This window comes from Echinococcus granulosus, assembly GCF_000524195.1.
Source record: "Echinococcus granulosus chromosome Unknown EG_S00005, whole genome shotgun sequence".
Lineage (NCBI taxonomy): Eukaryota > Metazoa > Platyhelminthes > Cestoda > Cyclophyllidea > Taeniidae > Echinococcus > Echinococcus granulosus.
This window is the reverse complement of record NW_020170385.1, coordinates 2,110,888-2,130,168: the sequence shown is the minus strand read 5'-3', so window position 1 is coordinate 2,130,168 and position 19,281 is coordinate 2,110,888. Positions and strand designations below refer to the sequence as shown.

Here is a 19,281-nt window from a genome sequence, read left to right as displayed (position 1 = left end):
TTACAAGTTTGAAGAAATCGTGCTTAGGCCATCTACCGTGGCTTCTTTTATTCGAGATTCCTAGTTCTTTGAAGATACTCCATCTTGGAATGAAAAATGTTTTACTATTTCTTGTTAAGGGGTTTGACAAATTTACCCGGTTTTTAGATGAGTAATTCGTTGAATCCGCACCCTTTCCAATGCGATCGCCCATTTGACCATCGCGGCTTTTTTGATACGTTTGCCTAGCTCCATCGGAAACACAGAACATTTGGCGTCGGGGAGTCGATGGTGCGTCTTGTTCCACTTGGGTGATACAACGCGCCATTTGGGTTATGGGAATCTCTTCATTGAAGCTTTGGAGTACTTCCGTACTGTCTATGCACAAAATCACTTGCAAATCAACACTAGGTTAAGAGTAATGCTTAACTTAATAGAACTGAATTTGTGTTTTGCAAACACATTTTAGCAATTATTAAGCTTTTTATTTTACAATATTAACTAATGAAGTTCAGCAATTACTGGAGTTGAAATTTTAATCATGACAAAATTATTTGATAATTACACCTCTCCACTTAACCAACAAGAATAACTTACCTTATTGGATCTTGTATCTGCTTCCAAATGTCAAAGACTTGGTCGCATTTTACCTTTGTTTTTCGAAATCTCCACAGGCAATGTTTTACCATTTTTGAACAGGATCGTAGACTCCTTCAGAAGTAAGTGTTAGTTTGGGGAACTAATTCGGTTTATGCCATGCCATGTTAGGGACTATGTTTACACTTTGAAGTAATCCATTCAAACTTCTTCTCTTATTTCTCCACGGAGGCCAGCTTTGTCTATGTTTTGTAAAAAGGCATTACCGTAGTTACGGGATGTGCCGTTAGTACTCCACGCTGACGTATCCTCACTTTTCATCTTGGAAGAAGACACGTCGTACTTCGGCTCTTTACTCAATGTGCAAATTCTCAAACACTCGAGCACTGACTTGCTTCCCTTATTCTGACGACAGTAATATAGGGATTCCTTTGTTGGACAGCGATGCAGAGGTACGCTTGGATTCTCGGGTGGCGCAGTCTTTAGAAGATCTTTACAGCCCTAAAGTAAAATAAGGGTTGGAGGAACTTTATATCGTATTAATAATAAAGGGATATGGATATTTCATTACTACATCAATTCTTTTTGACATTCCTAAATGCTACAAAGTAGAATGTACATGATATTCGATCGTGCACGTGGTATCGTTTAGAAACAGGTTGATGACTAAAAGGTATTGTGTTATAAGATGGGTGTATTTTGCATTTACCACATTCATAAGCGTCCGCCACATTCATAATGCTGGCGATGATAGTGGTCAGACGAAAAATTCATCACTTTTTCAATTATCACAGTGACCAAAAATGAAAGGAATTGACGGAGATTGAAATACTTTCCCTAGATGGCAACGTCGCCCTATAGCATGCCACCTGATTCCGTGACCCACTGTAGCATGAGTTTTATTACGCAGTTTTCCATATTGCACATACATGTCATAGAACCAAATTCATCGCATGAAACATACCCTGCTTCGTAGGGCATACTACTTTCCCTCTCCTCTGACTCGTCGAAAGCTGCGACGGACCTCTACTTCGGATTGGTCGGCTGCACTGTGGGCAAACCAATCACAACTCAAAGTCCCTGCTTGTACTGCCGACGGACGTATAGACTTTGGCCTTATGGCTACTGGCTCTGCACCATGTGTGAACCAATCACACTTGTGCATCTGCGACTCCATTATCATCTGGGAGTTGCATTAATATTATTATCAAAAGTGGTCATAAATTAAGAAAGGCAATTATTAAATGGATCGGTGGGCAAGTAACAATTCTATGCAAATTGGGGAGGTGATAACGTCACACGACAAAAGGGTGGCTTCATATCACACAATTGAATTGCAGCTTTCACACCATGTCAGTTGGTGTACTTGTGTCAGTTGCAAATGAAAGCCCATTAAAAGGATTTGGTAGAAGAAAATGTACATAATTTTCTTTTTTAAGAATTCAAATTCCTCATTTTTTGAAGTCATTCAGTAGACCCTTTGGACTATTTGAAGTATTCGCAAATCACAGAAGAAAAGAGTCGAAGTAAAACTTTAGGGAGAACTTTCTTAACCAATTTTAGGTTGTAGCGTTTTTTACTTTGATAAATGCAAAATAATATTTTAAAATAGAGTAATGTTTCTCATTTTCATGGTAAAATACTGGGTAGTTAGGATTGCTTTACTGCACAAAGCCTTGACGGTTAACAAATGGGCAAATTTATACTTTCAGTAATCGAAATTATGTTATGATCGATTCTTAACATAAATGAGCTTTATCCAATGGTCAATTGGAAGACCCTTTGCACATTAGGAACTGCTTATATGAAAAATCTGGGTTTATTCAAACAATGGTTTCAAGGTCTTATTCGCTCATACAACCGCATGAGTCGCATGACTACTACTGAGGTGTCTCCTAGCCTAAGCAGTGAACACCGCGGGACCGACAAAACCATCAGAGGACATTGGTAGGTGTACTAACCTATAGTCGTTTACTAATCTAGGAGTTACACCATCTTGTTCTATTTGGCAATGTCTGTCTATGCTTGTGAAAGTGGGTGGAATATTATTTCCCCTACGTAATCAGCTTTATGGATGTAAACTTTATCGCTGTATTCAGAGCCTTTTTAAATGTGGAATGCTGTAAATATGCACATCATAATTTTACGCAAGCAAGAATCCTGAATTTTACAATAAAGTCAAGTGTTCTAGACGCCTACCTTCGCCTCCAGACTAGCACCCAGCCTTGGAGCTCTTTGTACCGCCGAAATAGCAGCGCAATTTCCCTCGAAATCACACCAATCATCCGTGGGTCGAGTCATTCTTTGCAAGATCTCATGGGCTTCTTCAGAACGTAATTTCCTACCAAATGATGCAGTGCGTGGTGAATCCGGATCATTGACGAATCCAGCCATTCGACCCAGACTACCAGCTGGACGCCTATTCTTGGCTGTGATTTCAACCGCCTCTGGACGAATCCGAAGGCGAAAATAGGAAGGGTTTGACGCCATTAAGGGTCTATGAGCAAACCATTCTTCGGAGTCACTTTTACTGCGGGCAGCATTTGCATGGGCAGCAAAACGGCTGGCATTTTCTTCAGCCCCCAACGCGGCCATCTACTATGATAGCTGGAGCAATGACCGTTGTCTTATGGGTGTGGCTATCGGCGAGGATAATTTAGCTAAGCTACATCCATTTGATAATTTTCATTGGCTGACGGCAGCTCGCTGCCAAGGCAATAGGCGGGCGTATGTGAACAAGGCAGCCGAACCACGAAACTTTTCACTCCCTACTTGTTAACTAAGTGAAAAATCCACTCAGAATGGAGCGAAGTTGGCTTACCTTGAGTACTTTCTACTTTTGCTCAAAAAACAAACCCTCTTTACCTAGTGTTCTAAAGTAGACTTAATTTGGATTTAAGAGCTAACCTACACATATTCGAGCGACAAGATCCTGATAACACATGATTGTAGATTTCGTTATCCAAAGGAGAGGTGTATCGCAATCCAAAGTTCCCTTGCCTCGATTAATGGTGCCAGGAATACGCTAACTGGTTTACAGTGGCGCTACGCTGCCTGATGTATTGGTTATAAATGGATTTCAAAAGTCGAAGAAAGCCTTACCGCATGATCATAGTCATTGCTTATTCTATTATGAACAAATTCGCGCTATAATTCGTGAGATGAAATAACTATTCGCCAGAATATGCATAAATGACAATAGGGAAAACAACGGATACCCTCACATAGATTGAGCAATTCGGTGTCTATGTCGACAGTGACAGAGTGAGAACTGTCAACTTTCTTCCCATCAAACTTGTTTCATGATCATTTTGGATTAAGTAGCAACAATGTGTTTCAATTCACAATTAGACGAATACTAATTACAAGGTACCAATTGAATGTATTCTATTTCTTCATTTTAATTTAAATTTGTTCAAAGGGCACCTACCATTTGCAGTTGAAATGAGTACTTTAAAATAGTGAACTTTTTAACGTCCACTTTACAGTGCAGAGAACCAGTAGTTAGTGATTGCGCAATGACCCTCCGGCGCAAATTCGTTTACGTTAAGGCAACGAAAAATGTTATCAGAGAGGATTCTGTACCTGATTACTGTGTGCTTTGGTGGGCAAAGGGACGGCTGCCATATTTTTTGGCAATACCCCTAAAAATGGCACAAATAACGGATGTTGTAGCATTAAAAACATGCATACGACAGCGCAGCCATCAAAAGCGACTACTCAACTTCCCCTGAAGCATGACGTCACCGTTGGCAGTAGTGCTGAAGCTTTGCCACCCTTATTTCGATTACGTTCAAAGGCATTTCAGGTCGTGTGCCATGACTTACACCCGGTTGTGCAATGACAAGGCTCCGCTCTCGGCCCTCAAATGCACTTTGCACAGCACCAGTCCATTGCTGTCGAAAGATGAAAGCCCCAGGAGGATGAAGTTATCTCAAATGCCGACTAGAACTCGCCAATAGCGTTATAAGCTATGCGGCGAGTCGACCACCTGTTGCAGACCCAAGGCTCAATTTAGAATATGTGGGTACCAATCTGCTTCAACCGTATCGATTAAGACCACTTTTCTTACTGCTAGTCGCTGGTGGCGTTACCTCCCCCTAATTGGAGACCCCGAATACCACTTCACAAAATGACGAGTAAGTACCCACTTTGCTACAAAAAAACAGTTCACACCGCCCACCTCCAGACCAGTTAATAACAGCGTACTTAGGCAGCCCAGATGTCGCCACTGGCCAGGAAGAACGCAAGAAGTGAAATCAGCACACCCTAGCTGGGCACAGCTTCATAATACTGAAGCCCATATTAGGACAATGAGAGATGGCTAGTCGATGAAACGTTATAATTTTCCATGGCGGAACGGACTATACGAAAACCCCTCAGCACAGCAGGATACTAACTCGCAAAAAGAATACATAAATGCAATAAGAAATAAGGGCAAGTTGCGAAAATACATTTACTGTAACCAACGCATGTTCTCCTTTGCAATGAACGAGTGTTAGCATACCTGGTTTTTACCAATGTCTGTAGCGTAGTATTTCATAAAACTATTTCTTTGGCCCTTTATTAAGAGGAGCGCCTTTATCCTTTCCGCGGAGTTTGATTCCAAGGGCACGCTCCAGCTTAGTAAGGATGGTTTGGTTAGGAATCGCCTTTCCTTGTTCATACTCAGCAATAATCTTGAGTGATTATGCAAAGCCCATAGGACAGACTTACCTGAGGCTTCTCATTGATTTTTGTAGCGAGTTCTTTCTGAGTGAGATTAGCGTCTTGTCTGCCTTGCATAATCAGCCGTCCAACATCGAGAGAAATCGTAGCATGATGGAAATCTTCGGTTTCCTCATCTAGTTTACTTATATTTTTGGGATTTGCATGCTGCTTGTTTGAACCGGCAGCCCATTTCTTCTCTGTCTGAATTTCTATACCCTGTCGGGTAGCGGCATTTATCGTCTAACGACGAATTAACGCATAACGTGTGCATACCGCATTGTCTCTTAGATTGACAGGACGAGCACTCATACTGGCACACCCTCAAGCCGATACACAAATGCAAACTGACTGATGATTGGAGGTATCAACGTAGTAAAACCAATTTCACCATAACATCATTAAAATAAGCATTTCTTTACTTCACAAGCTGTATGAACTGAACAGATAAATCCGGATTTTATTAAAAGACCATTGCGCTGAAAACAATGGGTGGCATTTAAAAGACACTATTTAAGAAGTTTAAAGGACGGCAGATTGGATCATAGTAATAACGTTGAAAATTTTGTTCCACGAAAATTACTTTGAGCTCTGCAATGTATATACGGTAAAACGAGGTTCCCCATGGAAAGCTATAAACCAAAATTTTAGCTAATTTCTGCATATGATTCTAACGTAGCGTCCCGAGACTTCCCTGAAGACGAAAGAAGATACAATACTCGGGCAGAATATGTGTCCAGTGCGGAGAAGGCGTCGGGGCTATTGGCATGGCCCGAAGGCCCAGCCTACCCAGCAAGGTACAAGAGGGCTTATTCAAGGTTCAAAGTGGCGCCTCACCAATACTGGGGTGTAAACCACTAGAGTATTACAGCTAAAACTTATTGAAAAGTCTATTATGAAACTGTCTGCATTGTTCTACCGGCCGAATTAAGTCCAGTTAGGTAGATGCTTGAGCAGCATTGAAATGGGAAAGGATTGACAAGGTGGGATAGATAAGAACATTAGCCCTTAGCTCTTATTATTAAAAGTGCTTTTTAATAAATGATCCCGGCCTTGGGCCGGTGTTTTCCGGATATCAATCTACGCAGGAAAGACCCTTGCCGTAGAGTGTGGGCCTGACTTAAGTGGAATGGTGACAGCACATTTTCCTTTTACAACAGGATTTATGAATGGAGAAATTTAGGCACACGTTAAAAGTCTTAAATGGATGATGTTGCTGGTTCTTGGATGGTTTTTAATCTAGGACTACACAGTAGTAATCAACCCTTGAGGATGGCCTAGAGAGGCATCGGTGACAAAGTTTTATATGAAACGGGAGCTGTGTAGCAATACGAGTGTGCTTTTTTTAAGTTCACGGGCAGCTGAGCCTCCGTGGATTTTACTTCTGCCCTTTGGTATGACTCCTTGCCATGTCAGCAACATGTCGACCCTTCTGTACATCAGTGATATACGTTCCTTACGCTGAATTGGCTTGTTGCAACTGTAGTACGATAGTGGTTTATCCCTCGGTTCTGGTGAGGCGCCACTTTTGTACTTTGAATTAGCCCCCCTGTACCTCGCTGGCTGGGGCTGGCCTTATGGGCCATGCCAATAGCCCAGACATCTTCTATGTGCTGAATATGTATATTCTGCCCGAGTATTGTGTCTTCTTTCGTCTTAAGGGAGTCTCGGGGCGCTACACAACTTCAGGGAGAAGTAAGGAACTGTACTAGCACAATGGACTACAGTGAGAGGTATTTTCACAGCCGCTCAGAAAATGTTTAGCCGCAATCCTCTGCAAGTTTTTGCAAATGTACGACAGTTTTGGGCATTTTGTTTAATTATACTCTTTGTCCTTTTAAGACAAGTGGTGTTATAGTGCTTAACCCGATTTCAGGGAAGTTTATTTTTTTTTCTAATAGGGCTAGACCACTAGCGCACCCTTTGTTAAGATGACAAATATGCACGTGCCCAGAAAAAAATTTTAGTTTTTTACTGGAAAAAATATTTGTTAGCAAATACTTTTTACGGGCTGGGTGAAGTATTACATTCTAATTTACCATGATCTTAACAATGTTATATTAGACTTTGCCCTTCCGCCCTGTTAGCGTCAGTTTTTCTCAGTCGCTTTTGATGGAGCCGTCGTTCGTTCTCGATACTGGTGGTACTCGGTGGTAACTGTCTCCATATATATTTTACGCAATTAGTATCTCAAATGACAGTCCCATAATTTATTGCTCGTCAAGATCATGCTATGGAGATGCCGAGGAAGACACTCCAGTCAAGTCAATTATTTCTCCCCGTAAGTTTCGGAGAGTAGCCATTTCAAAGCGATATCACGAGAATGGGAAATTTTCAAAAATCAGGCCTGGATGTATTTCGTAAGTAACATACTTTTGATTAGAAATTCAGTTCCGAACTTCGTGAGGCCCTGCATATTTCACACCATGATATCCCTTTACACATTTATCGGATGCGTTCTATGGGTTATCCTCCCGGATGGTTGCGTAAAGCAAAGGTGGAACAGCTGCCATTTTTTGACGGTGAACACGAGGTCGACAGTGGTCTTGAAGGTGATCAATCGTCAGTTTGGTGTCTCTTAATCCTTCGACTACTAATGCTTTAGGCTTTTTTCTGTTTCACTCGTATGTTTTGTGGGGTATTTGTCTATCAATAACACTTAAAGTGCTTTTTTGCATTTAAACTAGTAGAATATAATGAGGATGCAATCATTGCATATCCTGGATTCAACGTCTGCTCTAGTAAATTACGCGATGAGTACTTCACACTTCAGTGTCCCAGCATTCAAAGGCGTCACTTGCTGAAAAACTTCATCTTTTCCCTTCGTAATAGTTCCACCAATATCTTGGAATTTTCTCGATATAAGGAATCTCTTGAAAGCAAAGGTTGTTCTATTTTCTTAGCATAGTCTTGTTTTCATACTTCCCTGATAGGTGCCAATTACACCACTCCCTTTCATTATTTTATCGGTTTCTCCCCTAATTAGATTTGAATGATCTGAAGGGTGAGCGTCAGCGATTGCTATCGGAAATAAATGCTTTAGAGAACTCGCTCCCATTAACTTCTAACCATTCCGGTAGGTCCATCCAGTTCTTAAATCGCTATAGCCTATGCTTTGGGATGCATATTTGAGTGAAATTCGATCATATTTTGCGTGCCAATTGTTTTGACTCACTTTAACTGACGATTTCTCCAGTTTTTTGCAGTAGAAAATTGCCCATCGATTCATAGTTCACTCTTGGAATTTCCGAGAATAAGACTATGTTGGCTAAGCATTTGCCTTGTTGGTAGTGAACCATCTGATTTTATGCGTAACTATCAGTGCTTTTTAATGAACGTTTAACAGAATTATTGAATAAATGCAAGGAGTTATCGAAAACGCGCTTAGACCCCAGTGAATCAACGTTTCTACGTGAAGCATCGGATAGTCCTAGAGCATCGCTTGCTGACCAAATCTTCCCACTTAACGCCGAATCTGCCTCAGTCGACGGTAAGTCCTGTGCAAATCTATTGGTTGCTAAGTTCTTAGCGAGTCAAGGTGCAAGATTCAGAATCACATTTGGTCGTGTGTAGGATTTAAAATTAGGTGGCTGCGAAATGGTTGCCTTCTAACGTGATAAAGGTGATATAGATAAATAGTTATTTAAAACTTTATTATAGATCGCGCGAAACGTGCATATTTGGTTAGTGAGTCTTTACGTCTCCTTGAAAAGATAATCACTTATGCATCGTATCATGGGTAACCTTCAATTCCCTGCAACCGTCGCATAAAAATTGACTGCTGTGATTAATTGCGCTTCCACCTTGCGATGCGGTATCTAGCGCAGCATAGATAAAAAAACGGAGGGGGCGATGTCTGGTTAAATGAACTACAACTCAACTGCAACGTTTTCACACACTTATTTTTTTCAGATGCTGATCGTGAGAGGGAGATGAGGGGCAATGCCACTACTGTGGAGGCTGGTTTTTATGGAAAAGTTACCCAATGGAGCGCTGTGGGTGAATCAGCCAAAGAACAATTGGAGCTAGAATCAGAAGAGGGTACTGCTATTCCCTCAAGTGTCGCTCACGTAGTTGCAAATACTAGTAGTAATTCAGGTTCAGGAAGCAGTCCACTTAATATATCATGCGCCCAGAAAAAGCTCCCTGAACTTGAGGCCTTTAGCTCTGGAATTCAGCCTTTTGAGCCTTATAAAAATCTACCCAATGCTCAAGGTGCCTACAACCGCGTTCGTAACACGCTTAAATGTGCAAAGGGCAACCCTACTACTTTAGTGAGATCTGAGACGCAAAATGAACCTACTCGGGAATTGCCAATGTCAGAAGATCCAGCCCCTCGATCCGGGCTGTGTGAGGGAAGGCATGGATGCCGGCCGGCCATTTCAATGGATTCACGCTTGAATTCCTCTTCAGGGGTCGAGAATCGACTTCAACGGTCAAATAAGGAAAAAATTGACAATCAAGCTTGCGAAATGGACAAGCTCCACTATCGTAGGCGTCATCTCCGACAAGATAATTTGTGTATCTTGGAAAGTAGTCATAGGTGCCATCCTAAGAAGCCGCTGCTCCAAGAATTTGACCACATAACCTACAGGAGTCCCTATCCTGCCTGCCATAGTGCTCAAAATGAACGTTATTCATTAGGAGAAGGATCCATTTGTGGTCGATATTCGAGGAGTTGCCATAGTGCCCAGGGGAACTATTTCGGTCATTATGCGTGGCACAATAGTTATCATCGTTAGGCCGTACATTATTTCTCTTCAATTGTATATTGTCTCTCATATACCTACCTCCCTATGTATATGTTTTAAAAATGAAATTTAAATACACTAGCTTTTCATATTAACTGAAATTCACTCTTCTCTATTGCTCTTATCTTCTAATTCCACGAACCGCATTGTTTTACTTATGCTTGAAAGTAGTCTTATATGTCTAGGGTTGCAAAGCGCTGCTTACTTATCAATGTTGTTATTAGTTTGAAATGCCCTTTTAAGGGATTACAGGGAAGGTTTATTACAACGGTGTTTTAATACTACAAATGAATGCGTGCAATTGCGTCCCATCGCTTCTGGATGGGTTTATCCTAAAAACTATATGCGTTTTATTACTTCTTAAAGTGTCAGTGCCAACTGGACGAGTTGACTCAGAGTGATCAAGTTTGATCTTGTCACCAAGTGAAAATGAACAGGTGCCTCACTAACTTCGTCACTATTAATAAGTCGGTGAGCTTCACGACATAAAGGCAATAGACGCACGGGGATTGTACTATTGTGACTCATTGTGTGTTGCGGTTATCGGCTTTGTTTTTTTGTCGTTCCGTCTTAACATTTATTATGTTGAAGATTCTGGGGGAGAATTTAGAACGAGACAGTTTTGCATTCTGGAGTGTGTACCAGTCTATTTAAAGGATGCAGCATCTGGGGTAGTATTTCCAGATTGGTCTAATTCTTTGCACTTCTACTTTTTATCTGAAATGATATCGTCGCCGACGGTGATGAAAATTTTGTTCAGTAGTGGTTAGTATGCTTGTATCCGTTCGACGCCCTTAGGTGCCTGTGAACCCACCCTCAAAGGTACCCCAAGGCGGAGCTAAGGTTCGACCAGAACGCACTCAGTCTGTTCCTGCTCCGATGGCTGCTGAGGATATAAACAAATTCCTCGCTCACCCTGATGGCGAAAGCAGTGATAGCTCTGATTGGAGCGATGTTAAGGAGGAAGATGAGGAAGAGGTCGAGTCATGGGGAATGAGAACTGCTACCCTTAATGCTGTTTCTACTCCGTCACCAATTCCACAACCTACCAGAGGTTTGCTTAATATTCAAGTGCATTGTGGCTTGATAATGTGGTGTCAGCATTTACTTATTCTAAATACAAAATACTGCCACCGTACCAGCTTATTACGCCTTAAACTACATCTTATCTTGAAGGAAGCCGAACAATATCTTCCCCAAACGTCTCCTCACCAGACAAAATTTTGATTTTAGGTATTCATTGTTGTTATTGTTACTTAGGTAGAAAACCAAGCTAATAACAAAGTACTTATATTCTATTCTATCGATTGACACCAGTCGCAGTTTGTTACAGAGTCCATTCAGCATTATCGAGGTTTTTCTTCACAGATGTCGGGGTTGCGGAACTCTTTGGTCCAGCACGTACCAACATGGAACTTACCAACCCACAATCTGCTAACACTGAAAATGAAAGCATTCTCGATCATACTGGCGGTATGCGCTCTTGTCTCGGTTCTTCAATCTTTTTTTCCTAGCTTGGCGATCAGGACTAAGTGAGTATGGACTAAAAATTCGGGACTCATTGTCAAAAATAGCCTCTGAGAAGCATGAAACGCATATTGAAAGGGAAGTTCATCGAATTGTTTGTGCTTCTGAGCAAGTCGCAAATATTGGGTCACATGACTCTTTAACTGATTCTCAGCGAAAAGCTCTGCAAATCTCTGAGTTCAAACGCGCTAATGCTCGTAAGTTGCTATTTGGATTATCTGTTTGCTAATCGTTTCTCCAAGTTGAGATAATTTGCCTTAATAGAAAAAGTGAGGATTGGAATGCTTGTGTTTCTTAACCAAAGTTCCTATTCGTGCTGTAAAAGGTTATTTTTAATATATTATGTGGCGTGATTTTACTATTTCTTTTTCTTTCTGATCCATCAATTTCCCCCTTTGTTTATAGTGGCATCGCTTGGTAACTCTCGAATGGGTTCACCTTCCTTCTCATCATTATCGAAAGATGGTGGGTACTTCGTGGCTGTACCCACAAATATACGTGTCATGTAGGTTTCACATTTACTACATTGGCAAGTATCTTGCTTTGCAGAAAGCATGATTAGACTGTGCCGTCTTGGCATCATATCATCATTTAAGCCGTGATGCATCTATCTAAAATACATAGCTAGTTGCATATTCAGTTGGTCACCTTCAAATCATAACAGACATGTTTGTTAAGGTATTTTCCACCCAGATACAATATATTTGTAGAAAATACCATTAAACTGTTTAGACGATCTCAAATCTCCTCCGAGCTATGGGCGGCACGAACGAGCAATCGGCGTGTTTTTAGCCTCTCCCAGTATGTTCGTGAGGCGGTGGGGTCAAGTGGGTCGAGTCTGCAGACAGAGGCTACGGTGCTTGTCGGCGTGATAGGTTCAAAGACCCCACCACGTCGTAGTCGAAATAACAAAATTTTTTCAATTTGGCGGCTCACGGATCTAATGAAAGTAGGGACAGGAGCCCCAAACGGACAAAATATCAGTCTCTTCCTCTTCGGAGCTGTGCATGAGAAGTTATGGAAGGAACCGGAAGGAACCGTCGTGGCAATTCTTAAACCAAAATTACTTTCATCCAGCGAAGTAAGCGCGTCGATTTCGGTATCTGTCCTTCTGCCACTAAATTATTGCATTGTTTAGTGGAGGTTTTACGCGTTCTTCACTAAATTTTATGCCTCTTAACTATCCGTTTGTATTTGTAAATTTATCATCCATAGTAAACTATTTGGTGAACCAGATTTTCCCCTGCACTGAATGATTCTCAAAATTTCTGCAAAGGGTTCGTGCGTGTTGAAATGTTTTACTTTTGCTCCATATTTGTCATTGAAAAGAATGGCAACTTAACAAGCACCAATGCTGCCGGCTTATCAATTACCGTGGACTCTGCCCCGTTTGTGATGCTTCTTGGAATGTCTTTTGATTTCGCGCTCTGTGCTGCCACTACCAAAGTTGGAAGGCCTTGCAGTAGGATTGTTAATAAGTAAGCGGTGGTGCGATTTTCATCTCGTTACACGGCACTGTGAAGTTTTAGGCTTATGTCATAAGGTAGTGTTATTAACGTGCATATTAGGCAGCTTTATGCGTTTGGACGAATGTGTAGTAGTCTACTATTCTTAATCCAGTGGTCCCGCTTCGCATTCATCCCTGTTTTTTTATGTGCTACTTTCACGTCCTATTTCTGCATTCTTGCGTGTACAGCTTAATCATTCGGCATTGATGCTTTTCTACTCAGTTGTTGTTAGTAAAAATTCAGTTGATGTTTTAGTGTCTAGTTTCATAGTTTACACGAGCCTAATTTCCTTCCAAATTCCTCGCTTGCAGTATAGTTTTTCGGAAATTGGTAGCAGCATTTTTTTGCTATTACGGCTTCTTCGTTTTTTAGGAATATATGCCGATACTGCGATTTGCATGTCAAAGCTGCATACCATTCCGCTAGCAGCATGCGACCCGGTTTTGCAACCGCGCTGTAAGGGTTCCCTGTTATGGTGTTTCTCTCCAAAACTATTGGTTTTAATATTTTTTAAATATACCAGATCTTAATGAGTCACATGTGCCATATATTTCATATTTTTTCTCTATTTTCTAGAATATCAAAAAGATGACTTTATTATGTGATTTGTGACGACCTTAGGATCTCCAAACCAAGTTACGGTCAGCGTCGTGGTTTGAAGAGGTCGATCGGTATTTCCTCAGCTTTGGCTCAGTCGAGCAGTGCATTCTTACCACATCGCCCGGCCTCTATGCGGGTCGATCGCAGTCAAGACTCCCGCGTTCATAGCAGACCCGCCGTGTGAGCTAATGGTCTCATTCTATTGTGATATCTTCTTATTTTCTCAAATTGACACTAAGAGACTCCTAAAGTTTTTCCTCTTTCCCTTTTTCTGCTGTATAATATGCAGATCTCGAGATATTAACTTACTCTCGTTTGAAGTGGGTCACGTTGATTTTTTTAAAATCCATTAACTTATGAACACCTTTAATGTACAAGTGTTGCTTGTACAATACCTTTACTTTCCCACCCCTGTTGTGGAGTGATTTGAATTTTTTAAAAACTTTTCATTTATATGGTTCCATTCGCTGTCCACTATTATTCTACCTATTTTTTATGCTAAAATAACATGACCTTCCTTGAAAATATTAGTATCTGGCGTTGTATCCAATGCAAAGTTGATTGAATCACAAATATTTACTTAGCGTTGATAACTCCACTGGGTCCTGTTTTTATTGTTGTTTTCCTCTTTTCGCGCATTTGACTCCCATGATTAACTTCAATTACTTTAGTTTTTTATGCTTAGTACAATTAATAGCGAATTCGGTTATCCGAAAGCGCAGAAATGTTTTATCAAACCCATAGAGAACGCATTTACTTCCTTCACACTAGATCGTTTTATTAACTTCCCACGATTTCGCGATTTCGGTAGCAATCGCGCGGGAGCTGACAGTCTTTGCGGAGACGTATTCCTTCCCAACCCATTGTCAGACTCTGAAACTAACGCTGAATCCGCGATTAATTAATTGTGAATTTCGGCAGTTATCACTTCAAATTTTAATTGGCTAGTGCAAATACGCAATTCAGTTAACAGCAAGTCTTTCAGAATTAGCTTCACCAGACCTTTCAGGAATATAAGGGGTCGTGTGGTGCCCTGTTCCTCTGCTCTCCTCGTGTTACTACTGCTACTTAATCGTGACTTTTAACGAATTCACTTTTTATGGTGGCAATTCATATTACCTATGCATCACGATCTAGACGATGACGATAAAAAGTAACACTGCCTAGTTCACGCCCCAACTCCACTTCTGCGTGGTTTTCCTTTGCTTCGTAATTTAATGAATTCTTGCTTATTTCCAAACCCATCCACACGGAGGTTTAGGAATGGTTACGCGTTCATAGGTTATGCTTGTTTTTAGATCGCCCCGGTTAGCCATGAATATAGCTAAGTTTGCATCATCTAGCCACCCAATTGATCAGTCCCTGTCAGCTCTGTCTACAGCTTCCAAGGCCTCGCTTCAGTCGGCGCCTTCGGAATTGAAAGTTCCCTTTGCTTCTACCCCAACTCGTCCTACCCGAGGTTCTTTGAATCTCCTTCGTTACTTTGAGACCGCCAGTGCTTCTCATTTGACCGTGCCTCCACCCTCGGCCAAAGATAAATACCTGAAAAATGCAACACCTCAAGCGAAGTTGCATGAAACTTTCTCCACCTTCTTCGCGGGCGTAAAAAATAAGGTAGTTGTGATGGTAATTCAATGACCAACTCCCATGTATGAAATTTATGAATTTTATTTTTAATTTCGGTCTATATTGTGTACGCAGACACTAGCACAGAAGCCTCAAATTGGGCGTGAGTTTGAAGCGGGCGCAAGCGATGATTATTTTGTCGATTTGGGACCAGTTTCGGCACAAGACTCAGAACTGAACACGACCCTCACAGTCCTGCCCTCACGCGATGCTGCTCGTCGGCGATCTGAGGCCCTCGTCCGGACCAGGGGCGGGATCGATGCTCTGCATCAGTCTGCACGAGAACAAACTCAGAAACGAATACTTGACATAGTCTCTCAGCCACCCTCCAAAAAGACTAAACCTTCGTGCGTTATATCTTTTTATACAGCCTTAATTTGGCTTCGCTCATGGCATCCGTATGAATTCTCCTTTTACGCTTAAATGTCCTTAAAATTGGGACAGACTTCTGTTTTGTTCTTTGCATCATTCAGCATTTCTATTGTGAATAGTGTTCTCGCTGATGTCCAGTCCATTTCTGTGCTTAAGAATATTTCTCTTCAGGTTTCACTTTATACTATTTGGTTTTCAAGATACGCATTTATTGTAACATTCTCATCCAAACATAGCTTTCTTTCCGAGTCATTATCTTAGTGTTAACGTAGGGTAGCTTAAGTAGTTTGCAGCACACGAAGCCCTGGCTTTACTATACCTTCCACCATACTTTGTGTAAGCCCGCGGCTCCGATCGGCTGCAACCGACTAATTGGGACTTCATTGAACTAAAATTAATTTCCTCCATTCCCTTGTAGCCCACTTACACGGATACTAGGTCCAGTATCGTTTTCGGAAATGAATACAAATTCTGAACAGGAGGGCTGTGAAAGAACTCAGAAGGCTTCAGACACTTGGAAGAGTGGGAACCGTGAGGAACTTGCCAGGTTGGTCAGTCAGGGTTCGCGTCACGCTGACATTGCTGCTGTCAACGAAGCCAGCGCTGAATGGAAGCTGCTCTCTTGCCTCGAAGCACGCGATAGCATTGAGGAGAAGCTTTTAAATCAGCATGAACAGGAATGCCAGGTCGTCACTTGCCTCAGGGTGCGTCCACAAACTTCTGTAGGAACTTGAAGTGTTTTAATGTCTGAACGAAATCACCAACCTACAGGGCTGTTCATTTTTTATTAGATGTTCTCCGATAACTTAGAAAATCAGTAATTACTGGGTGTCAGGTCTTTGGCGTCTGATTAAATAAATTAAAATGAACCAAACTAACACAATGCTTCCTACGTCCTACGATTTCTGCTTCTTTATTATTTCTGGAAGTAGTAATTAGGTATAACAATTCGCATCTTTTAAGGTTGCTACACAACAAGCATTCCGATTTCTTGCACCCATTTCACTTATTTTAGAAAATTGCTGATTACCACCTTTTTTCCTATTTTAACTGTAGTATTGCGGTTAAAACAAGGAAAATAGAGTCATTACGGTGGCTATGGAAATTGGTATTTCATAATCATCCTTGAAATGAGTAACATGTTTGACGATATCACTTGCCTTAGCTTCTCCTTTCCGTATTTTTACATGAAACAAGTAATTTAAAACTTGTCTAAAATCTGGGCAATATTGTTCGTTACTTGGTGATTTGGTATTTTGCAAAATTTGTCGCTTTGTTATCTGGAGAGGCCTGATTTATTTAGAATAATTCATCTTCTAGCCCAATATCAATTTGTTTGATTAAAATTCTCCGTATTTGCCTTTAATCAGACTAATGCGCAACTTTCCATTTGACTAATGATCAGTGTTGTCAAGTGCTTTGCTTTTGGTGACACATTGGCGAAATTGCAGGTTCATACTAGATTTTATTTCAACCACTGTTAGCTGATTTCGACTAGAAGTGTTTGCCTGTCGGGGGAGAATATGAAACTTAAAATTCTTCATTGGCGCCAGTTACCATTGCAAGGAAGGGGTTAGGAATTTAGCATTAGCAACATTTACCTTACTTTAAGGAATGGAAGTTTAACTTTGAAGCAAAAGATAAAAACATCCCCTGTTGTTTGCTTCATTCATGCGCGATCCACTGCAACTTTGTCGCGATTTCATTTAGTGCCAGTATAGATCGCTACATGCCAGCCAAATTTGCCGCAAAGAAGGACACAAATTGAGGTTTTCCATTGGTGTAAGGCGCTTCTTCGCCTGTCGAAATTGCAAAACCAGGATGACTACGTTGGATCGCTATCCCAACTTTGCATGCACGTAGGTTTGTTTTTAGGCTTCCGTCTTTCCCCCTTGACAGTCTGTTCAATTGACTAGTCTCTTTATATTTGAAAGCCATATATTTTCATGACGATTATAAAATTTCACTTTGAAGAGTGTCAATTTTTTTGTTTAATCGAGTCAATAATACCCCATCAATTTGGGACGTTGTAGTGGTCGGAAGGTGTGACAGTCTACCTAATCCGAGATCTGTATATGAGCTGTTTCTAGTAATGTTTTTCCTGTACTATAATGAAATTATCTGCACTCGCTCACACTTGGCGGCTCAGTTGATTGTTGTTGGTGGTGCTCTGTGGTTTCAGTTTTCCCCTCTGATTTGAGTACCTCAATAAAGAACCTCCTTAATTTGGATATTAGGCGCCATGCTTGCTGGTTAACGATCCATTTAGATCATTACAACATATTTGGACCTTCAATTGGTATCATTGCCCTTTATCGCTCAGCGTTGCGCAAGTTTTTTTTTTCTTTTAATCTAGATGCCACCATTGTCCATTCGTTGTCGAATGGGCTCGCTATGTGCTGTTTGGTTCTAGCACTTACCTATTCAAAGTTTCTAAATAAAGTCCAATTGCTTGAATGTTCTGATTGAAGATTTTGATCTACTCTCGATAATGCATTTATTTTAATATAATGCAGCTTATGTGTTTTTCAAGTCCAACTTAATTTAGGTAGGTTTAGTTTTAATTTATATAAATAGGCTTATTTTAAATTACCGTTTTTGGATATCCATATCTTTTCGCACCAAAATCTGACATTCTTCCTACACTGAACGAACAAGAGAAGTGTTTCTCACCTGCAATATCAAGCATGTATGTAGCCAATCCTATGATTCCGCAAGTCTTGCTCAATGTAGGGGTGATTTGAGGATAAAGACGCCAACTGTCAGATGCGACAAACTTTTAACACGTCCTCTTAATTCTTCCACATCCGATATCCTTACCTAAATCATTGTTTGCTTTACAAATCGGGTTTTATTGTGTGTGGACACTCATGTGGATTACTTTTTTAGTGATGCCAGAATAATCCCAAGCTGTTCGGCGTTTGTCAATTTCAACTACGCACCTATTTGTCGCATTATGTTCTACTACTTCATTGGTGTCAAAATCTTGTACTTTTTGCCTTATCTCCAGATCCGTTGGTTTTTCACTTGTGTTTTGAACGGTTTGATTTAGTTATGAGAAACAGACTCAGTGAATGGCGTGTTTTTTGCGTATATTTTGGCTTGATGTGCTATACCATGCGGCCACGTCTCACGCCAGGTAGCTTCTTCAAAGCCAAAGCCCCAGAGAAGATGTGAAATCTTTTCGGCGGTCTTCGACCACCCGCACGCCAATACCGAATCATCACAGTAAATCCTTCTTTGAGATGTGAAATTTTAATTTTTAATTGCCACTTTTTTAGCAAATGTGGCGAATCCCTATTTGAAAAAGCCGGTGCAATTGCTGTAAGTTACTGTTCATGGTTCGCGCTACAGAAGGTTTGTTTTAAATAATCTTGCCACGCATTTTCTGGGAATGATGTAATTAGAGCTTTGCAGTACCTTTATCAAGCTACCATGGCTCAATATTTTCTTCTTTTTTAGAAGCGAAAAGGTCCAAAGCTGGCTGGTGAGAAATTACTCATCCGTGGAATTGAGGAAAAATATCTATCGTAAATATGGATCTTGATTTTATCAATGTGTACAAGGAAGTCAACGATATCCTTTTTGTACTTGAGCATAACTTAGCTAAAACT

The 19,281-nt window shown here is 40.9% G+C and overlaps 3 protein-coding genes across 3 annotated transcripts; 1 reads left to right on the top strand and 2 right to left on the bottom strand. All coding sequences in view use genetic code 11, as the record gives it.

Moving 5' to 3' along the window:
- Window positions 1–777: 777 nt before the first annotated feature.
- EGR_01490 (hypothetical protein) lies at window positions 778–3,171 on the bottom strand (the record flags this gene model as incomplete). The annotated part of the gene is made up of 3 exons (XM_024490739.1): window positions 778–1,077; window positions 1,601–1,759; window positions 2,776–3,171. The coding sequence occupies 3 exons, from the start codon at window positions 3,169–3,171 to the stop codon at window positions 778–780; spliced, it is 855 nt and encodes a 284-aa protein (XP_024355063.1).
- Window positions 3,172–5,123: 1,952 nt separating this feature from the next.
- On the bottom strand, window positions 5,124–5,595 carry EGR_01489 (Endothelial differentiation-related factor; the record flags this gene model as incomplete). Its single annotated transcript, XM_024490738.1, has 3 exons — window positions 5,124–5,255; window positions 5,293–5,526; window positions 5,560–5,595. The coding sequence occupies 3 exons, from the start codon at window positions 5,593–5,595 to the stop codon at window positions 5,124–5,126; spliced, it is 402 nt and encodes a 133-aa protein (XP_024355062.1).
- A 1,800-nt stretch (window positions 5,596–7,395) lies between these two features.
- On the top strand, window positions 7,396–19,214 carry EGR_01488 (hypothetical protein; the record flags this gene model as incomplete). The annotated part of the gene is made up of 20 exons (XM_024490737.1): window positions 7,396–7,436; window positions 7,470–7,643; window positions 7,675–7,835; window positions 7,974–8,168; window positions 8,270–8,359; window positions 8,630–8,773; window positions 9,196–9,557; window positions 10,833–11,088; window positions 11,403–11,507; window positions 11,549–11,758; window positions 11,967–12,066; window positions 12,294–12,642; window positions 12,891–13,039; window positions 13,442–13,525; window positions 13,691–13,849; window positions 14,968–15,283; window positions 15,371–15,642; window positions 16,086–16,371; window positions 17,378–17,526; window positions 19,130–19,214. The coding sequence occupies 20 exons, from the start codon at window positions 7,396–7,398 to the stop codon at window positions 19,212–19,214; spliced, it is 3,687 nt and encodes a 1,228-aa protein (XP_024355061.1).
- Between the last annotated feature and the right edge of the window lie 67 nt (window positions 19,215–19,281).